Genomic DNA, 16,406 nt, shown 5'->3' with positions numbered 1-16,406 from the left:
ATTACGTTTAAACATAAACATATTTTAAATAAACGTTGATCTTTTGAAATCCCTATTTAACAAAGAATACTGAAAACAATTGTATCACGGATTCCACACACATACACACAAAAAGCAAGCTGCAGAACTGTTTTCAACATTCATACTGATAAAAAATATTTTGAGCATGAAATAGGCATAATAAAATAGTTTCTGAAGGATCATGTGACACTGAAGACTGGTGGCTGCCGGAAATTCAGGTTTAACATCATTTTTTTTTTTTTTTTTAATAGAACTACGTCAAAATAGAAAACGGGTATTTTAAATTGTAACTTCTCACTATATCACTTCTCACTGTATGTTTTACTTGTTCATTTGTTGAATTTGGTTTTTAGAGTGTGCATTTTCATTGCAGTCATGCATGCTTGCAGGTCTTGAAAAACGTTTTTAACCTCTTCTTAAGACCCGGCAAAACATTTTAGGAAAAAATAGTATTTTTTTCCATGTCATTACACTGTTTAGAGCATAAAAAAAAAAAAAAAAAAAAAAAAAATTCATTCATAAGTTATGCTAGGTCCTAGGTAGAAGACATCAGGACTGAATTTAAAAAAATAAAAAGACATGAATGAACATGCAGAAGTAAAAACAATTGATTTTTTTTTTTCTAAATCAATACATTTTTAGTTTTCATGATTTTCTTTTACCAAACTTTCTATAAAGATAATTCTCAACTATGTTATAACAAAATTATTTATCATTTTTCTTTATGCAAAATGTGTGTAAAATGGCCATAAACAGGTTTTCTCATTATATATAATGTATCTATAAACTAAATCAAATTTGCATATTAATATGTTTTTTGGGGCAACGTAATGAAAAAAGTATATATAATTTCTTTCCCTATACATTTGTTGTGTCTTCCAAAATGCACAATAAACATGCTTTTAGTCTGGTGTCCTCATATAAGGACATGTATGAAATCAACGTCCTGTTTCAAAACAGAAAGTCATATTTTGATTTGAAACCCCATAACATTTTCCTGAGATGTTGATTTATGACACACAGTTTAAAAATGTGTCAGATTTAAATGATAATTACAAAATATGATCATATTTCCATAAGAATGTCACTAAATTAATAGCAGACATTTTCGAAGACCAAGGAGAGGGAGTGGTGATGGCGAAACATCCAAACATTTAGTATATCTGAAAAGCCCTGAATGTGTTTAAGATTAAAACTGTGGCATGTATAGTCTCAGAGGAACTCACTAAAATACAATGTCCTCATATGAGGATGCAGGGTCTCAGGAGGTTAAAGGTGATTAGTCGCTCTAGACAGACTGCATTGGGTGCTTTATATGCTATAAGCGCTGCACATAACAGTAATGGAAGTAACATTTAAACCCTACTGTCATCCAATCAGAATGCCTGGAATAATGAGCATACAGTCTTTTCCATGTGAACTCTTTAAATTAATTTAATCAGCATTATGTACAGAACAATAGCTGGCCAACAAATAAAGGATACATGTGGGAATACAAAACACAAATAGATCCCTCTAAACTATTAAGTCTAACTTAAGATAATGTCAGAAAAAAAAAAAAAAAATCAGAGTGCAGCTTTCCTTCACTCAATCTCATGCGACGGGATTGAGAACAAAAGAATTCCCTACAGAATCAGATCCTTTTCAGATCTTTAAAATGTTACAAAGCAAAACCTAAATGCCCATTAAAAAAAGAAAAGAAATTATACATATAAGATGATGACCTACAATTACCAAAACCAACCAATACAGTTTTTTCTAATTACTTTCCTTTTTATAAAACTGTCAAATTTTACACTGAATAAAATAATTATATTTTACAACAATACAACTTTCAACAGTAAAATAGGTTTTTGTTTGAGGTAATTACATAGTTCTGGTACTTGTACAAAATCAAAAATAGATTTCTGTCTTTTTTTCCCCCCTAAAAACAACCAACCGCAAATGGTTTGTTTGTTTATTGAACTTGTTTGTCTTCTTCACACACTATGGTTTAAACGTCATATCCTCATTGAGGTCAAAGTCTTTAGAAGTTCAGTTTTCCGAGGCAGCGTGAGCAATGACTCGAAGGCCTCCTCAGTCAGTCACCGCTCTCTTCCTCAGGAAAAGGCTGAATTTGGGACAGCTCAAACACACCGCTTCATATCCCAGCCACTCCGTCCTTCCCAAAAGACTTTGCAGACTATGCTACATCTCGTTGGGAGCAATACTGTCAGTTCCTCCATCAGAAACAAAATATTTGCTTTCCGTGGCAACTGCACGTCGTTTTATGGGGTAAAGCCTCTAGCATAGGACTTCAAACTGTTCAACTCCAGAACTCAGCAGGAGAAGAAACAACCTGTTGCTCAAACGCACAGTGAATGGAAATCACTCTATTCTACCACTGATGCTGCCATAAAGAAAAAAAACAACGTCTCGCTATAAAATATACACCTGAAAACCTCAGATATGAGTAAAGGCACCGAAAATGTATCCAAGTCGCTCACTTAAAAAAAAACATGGTTCTGTTCAACAAGCTAATATTAATCGCTTCAGAACATTTTCCTACCATATCATACACTCACCTGAGCAGCGAATGACATTTACGGAGGAAAAAGTAAGACATTTAGACAACATATCTGCTTCTTTTACCTTTTGAGGTCAGCCATTTGAGTTTGTCAAGAAGTTAAACCAAGTATACTCATGAAACGATTGCTCTACAAAAGTTTGAGGACCCTGCTTGGATTGACTGGACACCACACGAGACCAGCACTTTCTGAACACCATTTAGATGGCATCTTACTGGTGCTCAACATTCAATAATGTTCTTCACTCAGATCTAGACACTTTAGAACTCTAATAACACATGTAGCGCAACACATAATCCACATACGTCCATCCGATTCCATTGCTTTCAGTATCCAAGTGGCGTCTGGGAGACCCACACATAATCTGACTCACTTTCATCCGTGATTTGCAACGTGAAGAAAAAAAAAAAAAAAAACAGCGCTGTCACTTTAAGGCTTCTCTTTTTGTTTAACGTTTTTTGCGTACTGTGGTTTACTGCATAATTGTTTTGTTACTTGTTATCGTCGACATCACTATTAATTGTGTTACCATAATTATCACTATTGCTATGTACAATTGTCCAACATCTGTAGCAGTTTGTGAGTGGGATCAAAACGGTGTCTGTAAGTGTGTGATGTGCTGATTGGGCGTGGCAGCGTTGGGGGTGGAGCTGTTTGTCAAGTGGGTGGAGGAGGGGGTGGAGTCTGAGAGCTGCAGTTCCTCTAGTTTCTTCAGGTACTGATCCCTCAACACCAGTAGCTCCTTATAGCGCTGCTCCACTGGACTCTGTTGCTGATATGCACAAACATACACAAACATGCACACATGTGAAGTGACAAATGCGTCAAATAGCCACCAGAGGGCTGCAAAAACACAATAAGATGCTGGAATACTAGTTCTCAGAAAAGCATTTTGTATTAATCTATGGTTAGCTGGATAATCATAATAAGAATGTCCAGTTTAATTCTCAAACATGGCACTATGGCCTGTACGCATAACATTTGAATGTTTTTTTTTCTGGTCTGTTGTTTGGTGGCATTTAATATGTAAATGGTAAACAGCATTAATCTTTGTTATGACTAATGTGGCAAAACGCTTATTTATGCCAATGCTGGAGCAGCTCCTGCAAAACCTTTGTAAAAGAATGCATGTGTGTGTGTGTGTGTGTGGTGATAAGGACATTCTGAGAGACAGTTCACTGCAGTGCCAGTCAGGACGTAATTAAACTGGAGAGAGAGGATTTTCTGCACCGCTGAATCGGGTGTGCAGATGCACACACACACACACACACACACACACACACACAATCCCACCCAGAGGCAAAAACACACACTAAAAAAAAAAGGCGCATGCTTTTCCCCCCTTTAAAGATCTGTTTTTATATACCCTAAAAAGTCAACTTAAATAATGCTTATCACCATACAAAATGCAATAGAGATTAAAACCTGAATGTGAATGTATGTTGATACCTGGTGTTGTATGCGAGGGTTCCACCTAATGTAATAAGTCACCCAGAGCTCTAGGTGGCGCATGCTGGCTACAGGGTAAAGCACGCGACTGGACTCTGGTGTGTAGAAGGGGTTTATATACAAGGATGTGTCACTATTGACAGAAGACCACAGAGACACCGTCTTCGCCCGAACGTTCTAGTCAATGAAACAACATGGAAAGAAGAATAGAAGAATCAGAAAGTCAGCATTTTGAATTAACAGTGCTCCATTATGTCAAGCAAATCTTAGGTATTATTCTGTTAGAATAACAAAGATTTGTCTCTTTTGCTCACCAAGGCTGCATTCATTTGACCAAAAGTACAGTAAAGAAAGTCCCGTCATGAAATATTGTTACAATTTAAAATAACTGTTTTCTATGATTATATATTTTAAAATGCAATTGATTCCTGTGATGGGAAAGCTGAACTTTCAGCAGTCTTATCTTCAGTCTTCAGTGTCAAATGATCCTTCAGAAATCATTCTAATATGTCTTTTGAACTAAAGTACTGGTGATTTAATTGGTGATACAGAATCAGCTGTTAAGCTGTTGAATATATTGGTAATACAGCAGCTAAGGTGTTAAATCCTTTGGTTAGCAATAGATGTAAAGTGGGACTGTGTTCCCTAACATTGTTTTTGCGGTGGATGGCTCTAGAGGGCCACCAGAATGAATGTTTCATCTCCCCAAAGTGCATTCTACTCTGACTGAGAGTCACTGAAGCATCCCTTTTACTCATGCTCTACTTCACACAATGAGCGCAGAGAGAAATAAAAAGCAATGTGTGCGTGTGAGAGAACGCTAGCAAAGGCCAATATATCTCACTGATGACAAGTGGCCTCCATAAGCAGTGAAGAAGATTGGATTTCAGAGATTCAGAGACAAAGGTGTGATCAAGTTAAAGAAAGGTAGAGTGGAGAACATTTTCATAGATCCAGCCTGTTTGCACAATGCATGTAATAATTATAAATGAATATAGAGTGAGTTCCAAAAGTAAGAGCACATTTATAATCTGAGATCCAAAATCTAGCTAAACCAGGAAATAAACAAAGGATTTTTAAAAATCATGACAAAGTGAAAAAATATTAAGACATTCTGGATTCATATTCATTTCTCAATTCAACGCAAGTCTATTAATCTGGAAGTATCTAGAAGGCCACCATTTCACGGCTCTATGCAAAATCTGTTATAAATATTATTATGGATTGCATTATTAAATATTAAACTTTACAGATATTCAGGATAGAAAGGAAATTCAAGGTTTGCATATTAATGTGGTTTAATATCACTGACACACCAATTGTTTGTGACGTGTGTGTGTTTGTTATTTCTTACATTGCTTTCACGGGCACTCTCACAATTGTAGAGGAAAGTGCCAAAGCGGCAGCTGTACAGGTGATCCAAGATTACCACCAGGAGACGTTCATTAAACTCAAACGCTGTTGGGAACTGCGGATGTAGGAGAGAGATAAAAGTTAAAGAGATTTACTTGCATTAACGCATTAAACTCTAATTAGCTGGATAAAATCATTTTACAAAACACATTAAGAAAATGCATTCCAAATCTGTATGATGTGGTTTCTTTTGCAAGAGACATTTTAGATGCTGTTTTCTGTGTTATAAAAGTAGACAATGATGTTCAAGTTCCAATGAATTACTTTAAAATAAAGGTGCTTAAAAGGTTCTTCACAGCGATGCCATAGAAGAACCATTTTTGGCTCCACAAAGAACCATCTCTTTCTTACTTTTAGAATCTGAAGAACCTTCTTTTGCCACAAAGAACCATTTGTGAAGCAGAAAGGTTCTTTAGATGTTGAAGGTTCTTTATTGAACCCTTTAGACATAAAAAGGTTCTTCTACGGCATCGTGAAGTTCCTTTATTTTTAAGAGCCCCGATAACACGCAAAGCTTGCTTTGTTAAGTTGTTTCTCACTCAAATCTCTCTCAAGGTTACATATATTTAAATATGCCATGCATCAGCATCCACATTGACTGAACAGCAGCAAAACCAAGAAAGCCATGCAGGTTTGGAGCAGCATGAAAGTTCACATGGCAAGACAATGAGATCCATACCTGTTTAGTCATTTGCCACACGCAGTCAATAAACTGCACGAAGATAGGTGACCTGTCCTGATCTGCATGGTTTTTGTCTCCATGGCCAATTCTCTACACACACACACACACACACACACACACACGCGCGTGTATAACGTAAATACCAAAAAATGAATGATTAATTTTTTTGTTTACACAAAAGCTAACACACTCGGATGTAGTTTATTTATTCTCAACTTTATAATGACCTAATAACACGGCTGACGTAACTCAAAGGCCATCACTAAGCGTGTGGTTTTACAGATGCAAGACTTTGTAAACTAAGTTGGAACTCACTGAAGCGAATTTGTGTCCAAAGCCGATCCATTCCTTCTCCAGCAGCACCTGGAAGCCCCTGAGAGTCCTGTAGTATGAATCCAGCATCAGCATGGACAGAGAGGTGAGCTGAGCTGTGCGGTCCCAGCCGTCACTGCAGTGCACCACCACAGAGCTCCCAGAAGACACCTTATCAGCCACCTGAATGGCCCCTGATAGCACCAGCTAGAGCAAGAAGGAAGGTAGTTACATTAGAGAATGTTGAGTTTTATAATATATATTGGTATAGTTTAAAAAAAAAAAAAACCTTAATATGCTCTAGCCAGTGGGTGGACTCCAGGCTAGAGAGCCAATGAGACTCCTCCACATTAGGGTAGACAATGTCCTTTAACTTCTTCAGTGACTCCCTCATGACATGGATGTTATGGATGTCCAGAAAGACCAGCTCAGCGTTCTGATAAGCATCGTCGCCCTCATAACCACCTCCTGTGGCCTGGAGAGTAAGAGGTGAGAAGTGTACAGGTTAAGATATGTGATCATGCAGAGAAATTCTGCATCTGCACACTTGCTTTCACACCTCATGTACCTAAATACATTGTGCAAGAAAAAATATTGGATCGATGCCATTTAAAAATGCTCTGTCAGCGGTGTTCAGTGGCGTAGCTTTCAAGCACCAGTGTTCCACTTCTGGGTCCACACTGTGGTTGGTTTTGCAACACACGAAAACATACTCATGCAAAAGCAAACAGTTTTGTTTGTCTAATACAAAACAAGAGTCCAAGACTGACTGGAAAACAGAAAGCAGCCCATACCTTCAGTGGATAAGGCCATAAATTAGATATGAGGTAAAAAAAAAAAAAAAAAAAGGAGGGGTTTCATATTCAAGAACTTCTTGGAAATGAATTTGAATCTCTCAAACCTGCCAATAATCCCCACTTATTAGTAACCCTCTGGAATCTTACCTTGTTTGCCACAGCATTGACATTAGGCCTGGCGTCATAGATGGTGAGTTTGGTGGTACCATTGGCCTCGCGGATTAGGTCCAAATAACGTTCATCATCTTTGTTGCGCTTGCCACTCATTCCCACCAAAGGCTGGCTACACCGCGTGATCACAGCATGGTTCTCTTTATGGAACCATGACAACACCTGAGAGGGGAAGGAAACACATCATCATTACAGAAGCTAAAGTCATCAAAAAACATTAAAAAAAAAAACAAGAAAAAAAAACACACATTGTTGATTTGAAGATAAGGAAAACAAAAGAAATCTTTATCATCATTTAGGGATGCATCATATTGGTTATCTGCCAGTATTAGGCATTTTCTTTTTTATTAGTATACTGGATATATATTTGAAATTGGATATATATATTATCCACAATTGTGCATGCTTATTGACCTATTTTTAAATTAAAATGACATTTTCCATCATGTAATGCTCACTTAATCTTTAAAAACAGTATTAGTGTAATAAAACTGTTAATCACTTTTTTCACTCTGTGCATTAAAATATTATGATGTATAAATCCACTTTTGTTATTAGAATTTCATTTTTTTAATTATTTAGACAAACTAGCACAGAATTTTAATATTGGGTATTAATTGGTCATCATCATTTATTGGTTAACGGCCACAACACAAAACTAATTACTTGCTTACAGCATTGGACAGAATTTTAATATTAATGCATGTCTGTCATTATCATCATACAGTGATATATAAACAGCCAACCACATATCACAGTAAATATGTGAAAGTAAATATACTGTCAGATAAATCTGAAAAGCATTGCTTTCTTATTTATGTGCAAAAACTGAAATTGACATTCTCCAAACATCCACAAAAATAAAAACACCCCGCTACACACAAAAAAATTCAATAATAACACCCCAAAAAAAAAACCCCACCATGATTCTGGCCTTTCACACTGGTCATCTGTAAAAGAGCTCACCGGGATGCGGCAGCGGGAGCGGAAGGTAGCGACTCTTTTAAGATCTTCGTCTGTGGCCTTGTATGGAACAACAAGAATTGTGGGATAGGTGTCACACAGCTCGTAGTTCTTATTGATGAAAGTGACCCTCCACTCACTATTGGGTACACCCTGACAACCAGAACAGAAAAACAACACACAAACTTTAGTAAAAGCACACTGTGCAGTATTTTATGCCATTACATTAGAATTATATTATATTTGCAAGTGAATGATGAGTGTGAGAAGGTTGAACGAGGGCAGCACGACTGTTTCTACACTAGCACAAGTCCTGGCATCTGGTCCTCACCTGCCTCCTGTACTCTTCCATGGCCTCATAAACGTTCCAGCCATTCTCCTCATACTTCTCCTGACTCAGAAAGGCAAAGAGTTGCTGTGAAAGTCAAAGAAAGAAAAGTGAGAGAGTGAGTTAAACCAGTATTTCATGCATTCTGCTACTGATGAAAGCCAGTTGTGAAATGCTGAATTGTTGAAACAACACTTAATCGCACTGCAGAAAAATTCACATAAGTTTTAAATCATTTCTCAATGACTAATTAGCATTTGAGAATAAAGTTAAACATCAAACACTAACCATTCCATGAGACAGTGGGAAAGCATATTTGAAAATAATCTCGAAGATGTCTCTTCGACTGTGGCCTTCTTGCTTCAGAGCAAATCGCAGGTTCCTCATGTCCTGACACACACACACACACACACACACACACAATGAATGTCAGACTTTCAAAAAGAGGATGCTAGTTCTGCTCTAACCTAACCTGTCATATTCATACTATAGAGGTTTACATTCAAAGCAGAAGCTGTAAAGAAGTGCTCTTATAAACACATGAAGGTACTAACACTTACAGAACGTATTCAAAAACGTTTTTGGAGAGTTCAAATCTGGCTTGCGATACTTCAGGATCTTACTACAGCTTTTCCCCTCATTTGCTTTCCCCAATATTAACAGCTATGGAGTGTGAATTTTTTTAGGGCTTTGTGTGAGCGATACCTTGCAGGTGATTTCAAGTCCATAGGAGTTCTCTCCTCGACTGGAGGCTCCGCCCATCTTCTCTACACGGCTTATTACACCTAATGGCACATCCAAGGTAACTGGCATCTCCTTTAGACAGGAAGTGACAACAATCTTACACATATACATGTACTATCTTTAGTCTGCAAAACAATCTTACACATATATATGTACTACATTTAGTCTTACTAAATGTAAATGTATATATATATGTACTATAAACACCTTAGGAGTGACACTTTCAGTTCCTTGCAATTATAGCAAATATGTGCTAAAGCATGTCACATACAGTTTGTTTAATAGGTTTTTGGTTCCATCTAACCAGTCCACTAACATATTTGTGTGACACAACTAGATCTTCAATAAAAAAGATCTTCAATAAATAAAACATAAGATTTCAAAACAGTTTGCATTACTGGATCAATGATTTTTTTCTTTCTGCCACCTTGCCAGGCTGACGGATCATGGCAACAGACCCCAGCAACGGTCAAAACATCCACAAAACAGGGCCGTGGGTGTCCACTACCATGTGCCAACCAAGGACAGAGCCAGAACCGAGATGAAAGCCTTTCTCTGATATGATGTGATACGAAATCCCTCCTTCTTCCTGTCCTCCCATATCCTTCTCTCTTAATACAGACTAACAGATGTCTGCTATAACTAAAGTTAGCCACTAAAATCTGATCCAAAATAAAGAATGTGGAAACAAGCCTTCACAGGAGAAATTGAGAAGGAAAGACTGAAAGACAGAAGGAAATGGATAAGCTGGTTTTAAAGGAGCACCTGACATGGCCTCAGAATGACTGTGCCATAACACGTAGAGAACTAATGCGTTGCAATTTTGGGAAATGAAAATGAAAACGAAAGTTTCTCTTACTGAGTCAGTGTTCTTGAAGTAGAGTCTGTAGTTGGTGATGAACACCTTTCCTTTGACTGCAGCATTAAAAGGGCAGATGTAGATGATGTCTTTATCTGAGGAGTAGAAGAGAGTAGGAAATACAAATAAAGCTCAACATTTATTTAATCCAATAAAGTCCATCTTAAAATGTCTGTGTGAAACAATTAAAGGTGCATTAAAGTAACTTTTGACAAATATGTTTTGCTAAAACGATGTACTCTCACATTTAATGAAGACTCAAGTCATATCAGTGTTCAAGACAAAACTATTGTATATAAGAAAAGAGCGGTCCCTCCTCATAGGGGCTGCCATTTTGAGATCACATGACCTGCCAGGTACTTTATTTTGATAGCCCTCTATTATTTATTATTATCTATTATTATTAAATACAACTGTGTAATGCTGCATCCTTGCAAATATGTTGGTTTGCCAGCCACCTTAAAAAAAGCCTAAAGCAGCAGGTCAACATTTCTGCCACCTAGTGGACTGGAGTGTGAAACACTGGATGGCGCATAAATGAACAATGGCGTCCCCATGATTTAAAGGTTAAATCTGTTTAAAAACTGGGTTGGTTTTCAATGATAAGCGTGCAACACTGACTTGACTCACTTAGGTGCTTTATTAAGCATTTTAGGTGCTATGCTAAGGTAATGTGTACAGTGAACATGACTAATTTCATAGTATTCTCATGCACAGTAAGCATGTACTGTAGACATGCAGCCTGATTTGTATGCTCAACTAGCATATGCGTCTTGAATTATTTCACATCAATAACTTTAGGAGAGAAATAGCGCAGACACTGGACAAGGATGAAACTTTCTAGTTTTCATGTGTCATGCACACTATCAAATGGAGCATACTTTGAAAGGCTATACAAAATTACATATTCCATTCTAGTTATGTTATTTTTTATACATTTGCTAAATTGTATAGGTTTCATAATTAATTAGACATAATTTTTGATTACTAAAATTTAATTTGAGTCCAGAAAAATTCAAACTGAAAAACCTGAATACAGAAAAAAAAGAAAGACAAAAAACAAAACAAAAAAAAAAAACGGAATCTGGGAAAAAATAAAATGTATTTCATAAGTCCCTAATAGCCAAAAAGTTTGTCAGCAATCTTGAATCAACAGTTTTATGACTAGCACACTATTTGAACATTACAAATTGTCAATATTAAAATGCTTTTTAAAATATACAAGTACGAGCAAAATGCTTATGGAGATATCAGACTAATTCTTATTCATTTAAGAGCATAGAAGCACACGCATGCTCTCACTCACCGATCACTCTCTCTTCTCCCGGCAGCATGGCAACATCTGCCAGCGGCTCCATCTTCAGGCTCTCTCTGGACGCCTGTCAAAACATGCAGGAACATCGAGTTGACATGGGCGCATCCCTCACATGCACACAAATACTCACAACATTAATACACTACAGTTCTAGACCAGACGTGATTGTACTCAGTGGCATCTGATCAGAGGAAAAGAAAAACGCTGGGAAAAAACCTGAGAGTGACAGGAATGGAAGAAGAAGTAGTGAAGAGAGGAAAATAAAGAGTAAGAGGAGACTGTCCTCTTTCACCCTCTGCCTGTGAGCACCAGTCTGATGCTCTATGTGTGTGTGTGTGTGTGTGTGTGTGTGTGTGTGTGTGTGTGTGTGTGTGAGATCAGGGATCCAGATTGTCTTTCCCTGGGCTATTTTCCTGCTGGCAGTTGAAGGTTAGTGAACTGGAATGGGAGCTAAGAGTGTCATTCGCTGCATGTAGTCATTTATTCTGTCGGCCTTTTGCTGCTGTTCAGTGTTTTGCACGTCACAACCCTGTAGGCAGAGTGAAGCAAGGACTTCTGGGTAATGGTCTAGCCCGTGTTCTCGAGATGACAAATGGAGCAGCCAAACACACATACACACACACACACACATAGTGTGCCTCCTCGCAGGGAAACTAACCTGGTTCACACAAATAAGAGGTAGTTGGGTAAACAGAAGAGGATACATGAGGAAGGGGGAGAATAAAAAACAGCCAACTAGTAAGAGGATTAAAAGAGACAACGTTAAAGACATCTTAAAGGTACAGTGTGCATTTTCTGCAACATTCGTCTGCAATTGTTCACAGTCATCTGGGAAATCAAGCCCAAATGGCTTAGTTATAGTCGATTATGCATATTAAGCTGCGGAAAGAAAGAAAGAAAGAAAGAAAGAAAGAAAGAAAGGAGACTGACTGAGATAAAAGAGACAAACAGAGGCAATCACAGAGACAGATGGACGGCTCTCTGTACAAAATCTCTCTAGCTGTCCTCGGGGACCCTGGAAAAACGGAGACTCGGGTTCTGCTGCCTATCACCTGCCAGGTGTTACAGCTCCACTAACATATGTATGGAACAGCAGTTTCCTGGCTCAAGCGCTAGCAATGTGCCAACTCCCTGTCTGCCTGGAATCCCCTCTGCCCAGAGAGGTTACATGTGCCAAGCCAGACACTGCATATGCATGTGTTTATGTAGGGTGGGGCGCTCTGCTTTTAAAGGAAACAATCTATTTCGCTTTAACCACTAAGACAAGTTCCCTTTTAATGACTCAATTTTCACACATTTAGCAACATGCAATATGCAAGGGTATTATTAATCACTCTATAAATGTACTGAATAGCTAAGCTGGACTGAGTGTACATTTTGTCAGCTAGATAGATGATAAATAACGTGGACGTCAACTTTCTTTTTTAAGTTATTTTTATGTATAAAAACGTTACATGATAATATGTTATATTTTATTATACTGCATATATAATTATATTAACCCTATTCTAAATTAAATCATATATATTTTCACCATTTGGTTTTGCAACAACTTGCTTATAGTCTTAGCATGTATCAAATTATTTTTAAAAGCGCTAAAACTCCATGTGGTCTTGAAAACGCTGTTTAAAATAACTCAACTGTAAAAGAAGTGATGTCAATAAAAGAAGTACAAGCAGCATATGCCTCTTCTATTGCATCTATATGGCTGCTTAATACTATAGGAAAGCAGAGCAAAGGGCAGCTCTATTGATACCAGTTAAGTGCATTATTAATTCATGCAGAAAACGAAAGTCTAACCCTCATAAAACAGCATTGCACACTTACAGGATAATGTAGTTTGTAAAGCAAAGGGGGAAAAATGAGAAACAATCTGTTACAGTCAAAGGACAGAAGGACAGCACAATTACAGCATGTCTGCACGGGGGCTGCACTCACGTTTGGGCTGGAGCTGTTCCCCAGAGGACTGGAGTTGTAAGGTGCTATAGGAGCCGAGGCCATCACTGGGTTTGCTTCTTCCACCTCCACAAGAGACATGTCATTTTTCTTTCAGCTCAACAATAGCGTTTTATTTTATTTTTTTAGTAGTCCAGATTTGTACCCTGTCTGGTCTACATTTTCAGTCGAGTCACCATAAAAATATATTTATTTCTGACATCTACATTTTTAAAATGGGTAACTCTATGACAGCAACAAATTTATAAACATGCTTTCGCTGGACAAAAATGGTATAAAGTGATTTTTCACGCATTCAAATAGATGCTTCAAAGATTATTACAAATCATCTACACTATCATCAAAAGTTTGGGGTCGGTAAGATTTTTTTGAAAGAAGTCTCTTATATTCACCAAGGCTACATATAATTGATCACAATTAAGTTATTATATAAACTGTTAAATACTATTACAATTTAAATGAACTGATTTCTATTTAAATATATTTTTAAAATGTAATTTATTCCAGCGATGGCAAAGCGGAATTTTCATCAGCAATTAGGCTACTTCAGTCTTTCTTACATTTTTGTGGAAAACGAGCTTATTTTTATTTCAAGATACTTTGGTGAATATATAGTTCATAAGAATATCATTTATTTAAAAACTGAAATTTGACAACATTATAACTGTATTTACTGTCAATTAATTGAATGCATCCTTGCTAAGAAAAGAACTGACTTTATAAAAAAAAAAAATACTGACCCCAAACTTTTTAATTATATGGTATTAATCATTAACAACATTATTAATAACCATTACCATGGTACGATACGTAATTCAGCAGACTTCACAACACCAATGTGCAATACAAACAGACAAATATTTAAATCTGCAAGGCAAAAACAAGTTTATAACCAAACAATGTCAGACAGAAGAATCGGTTTGCTCTAGGCCATCTGTATTGTTGAACTCTGTGTATAGCGTTTTCAACTTGAAATTATAGAACAGTACGACAAGCAGCTTCTTTTTTGCAGAAACTACCACAGATGCGTCACAGTGGAAGTGAGAGGAAAATATGAAACATACTGTGAATAAACAGCAACACCACATCTGCGAAAGTTAATGAACATCCTGTCAAGTGATGCATTGTGGGATAGATATGCTGTCAAATCTTTACTTGATTAAACTTATTTTGATTATACCATGGCAATGCCATAATAATTTGGACGTGAATTGTTTCAGTTAGCCATTCTTATCTTAAATGTATCACATTAACACAAATTAAATCATAATAATTATGTTTAATAAACTTTATTTAATAAAAATATAAAAGATGCTTTGTATAAAAGCCACCCGACAACCCAAACATGCCACAAGCTTTTTAAAGTGTACACACCAAACACCTCAGCAATATGTCTGCATACAGACCACATCAGCATCGCAATCACTATTTGTGCTAAATGTACACTTTTGTCATGAACTGTAATGTTGAAAACACCAGCTCAGAGTCACTGTGGGGCAAATATGGACCCCTGAGGGAATGACACAAGAGGTTAGTGGTCAGAGACAGGCATGTAAATGATAACAGCACTAACCTGTGTGTGTGTGTGTGTGTGTGTGTGTGTGTGTGAGAGAGAGAGAGAGAGAGAGAATTATTTAAAATGATGATAGGACTGTTGTGGCTCTTACATGACGATGCACATTTACAGCTTTCTTCTCCTGCTGCCTATAAAGAAAATGACTTTTAACTTAGAGATAAGAGAGAGGAATGAAATCAACTCGGTCACAGGCAGTTTTACTTAAAAATACTCACACTCCAACAACTCTCACCCTAAGGCTTTAAATGCCCGGATCAATCACGGCAAAAGAAACGTAATGTCATGATGTGATGGAAAATTATGAGCAGTATTTATCTGGCCCATATGCGCAAATATCCACTTCCATTCATACACAGTGACAGATAACGACATATGCATCAAAACAAGCCTCTCAGGTGTCTAAAAAGTCCACTTTTATAACTTCTCGCGATTTCGTGGGAGCTCTTAGGCTACACTGTGAATGTATTCCAGCACAGGACTGTGACCAGGAAATAGCTCGGGCCTATCTCTACGACAGCTCTCAAGTGCTACATTTACCCCTGAGTCCGCTCCAAGCAGCCCTAAATACAGACCAGACCCTCGCCGAAAAGTCATAACGTGCGACCCGAGCAATCTTGGCTTTGCAAATGTCTTTACTTACCCAGAAACTGCAATTCTCCTTTCCTCAGATCGCCAGTCTGTTTTGCACCGCCGCAGGAAGCGCTCAGCCCGAGTCACGTGACGGCGGTCACGGCGCCCATTGGCTACTTGTCAAATCATGTACTGCAAGGAATTTAGGGAGTTGTATTTTTGATAAGGACGGTGAACTAAGAAGCTCGTTCTGAAAACATGCTGTCAAACCGTAACGTTTCTTTCGTGAAAAAGATTTCAAATATTGCACATACTCGACCATAACTTATTATTTCATCACAGAAAATAAATACATTTTTTAAACCAGGATAATGTGTAAAAATAAAACGAGTAATTAACGAAATAAATATTTTAAAATAATATGTGTCACTATAATGTTACATGTCATAATGTTACTGATGGCAAAAAATAGCTTTTGGAATAATCAATTTGTGAAAATCAAAAAAGGCAAAAAATCAGAGCAAGATCACAACTATAAGTATACATAGCCTATATGTGTAAATGTTTGACAACTAGCATGTCTCTCCTTCTCTGTGTTGACAGTCAACACTGCTTGGAAATATAGGGTCAGAAATAGAGTAGCTAATTTGGACAAATGGTAGGCCTACATCTGTTTCCATTGT

General features: G+C 37.3%; 1 protein-coding gene across 4 annotated transcripts; it reads right to left on the bottom strand.

Moving 5' to 3' along the window:
* Nucleotides 1–1,435: 1,435 nt before the first annotated feature.
* mtm1 (myotubularin 1) lies at nucleotides 1,436–15,938 on the bottom strand. 4 transcript variants are annotated; one of them, XM_042727454.1, is made up of 16 exons: nucleotides 15,794–15,858; nucleotides 15,245–15,281; nucleotides 13,560–13,643; nucleotides 11,613–11,685; nucleotides 10,307–10,401; nucleotides 9,409–9,519; nucleotides 8,992–9,093; nucleotides 8,707–8,790; nucleotides 8,379–8,528; nucleotides 7,389–7,574; nucleotides 6,734–6,919; nucleotides 6,448–6,651; nucleotides 6,130–6,222; nucleotides 5,392–5,505; nucleotides 4,038–4,214; nucleotides 1,436–3,360 (listed from the first exon to the last, which is right to left on the bottom strand). In XM_042727454.1, exons 3-16 carry the CDS (start codon nucleotides 13,620–13,622, stop codon nucleotides 3,178–3,180), a joined length of 1,821 nt encoding a protein of 606 aa, XP_042583388.1. In that variant the 5' UTR covers nucleotides 13,623–13,643; nucleotides 15,245–15,281; nucleotides 15,794–15,858; the 3' UTR covers nucleotides 1,436–3,177. The 4 variants fall into 4 exon arrangements, with proteins under 4 accessions (XP_042583388.1, XP_042583387.1, XP_042583390.1 ...); XM_042727453.1 differs by lacking the exon at nucleotides 15,245–15,281 and having other exon boundaries at nucleotides 15,794–15,938; XM_042727456.1 differs by lacking the exons at nucleotides 15,245–15,281; nucleotides 15,794–15,858 and adding an exon at nucleotides 15,663–15,747 and having other exon boundaries at nucleotides 13,560–13,636.
* Between the last annotated feature and the right edge of the window lie 468 nt (nucleotides 15,939–16,406).

Source organism: Cyprinus carpio, chromosome B7 (genome assembly GCF_018340385.1).
Source record: "Cyprinus carpio isolate SPL01 chromosome B7, ASM1834038v1, whole genome shotgun sequence".
NCBI lineage: Eukaryota > Metazoa > Chordata > Actinopteri > Cypriniformes > Cyprinidae > Cyprinus > Cyprinus carpio.
The sequence above is the reverse complement of the archived record's forward strand: the minus strand, read 5'-3'. Positions and strand labels throughout refer to the sequence as shown.

Coding starts and splice junctions, on each gene's coding strand:
- mtm1 (XM_042727456.1), bottom strand. CDS start 15,747: ATGACTTTTCGGCGAGGGTCTGGTCTGTATTTAGGGCTGCTTGGAGCG. Junction 7,575..8,378: donor GCTCCCGCTGCCGCATCCCG/GTGAGCTCTTTT, acceptor TTCCCCTCTCAG/GTGTTGTCATGGTTCCATAA. Junction 5,506..6,129: donor TGTGGCAAATGACTAAACAG/GTATGGATCTCA, acceptor CTACATCCGCAG/TTCCCAACAGCGTTTGAGTT.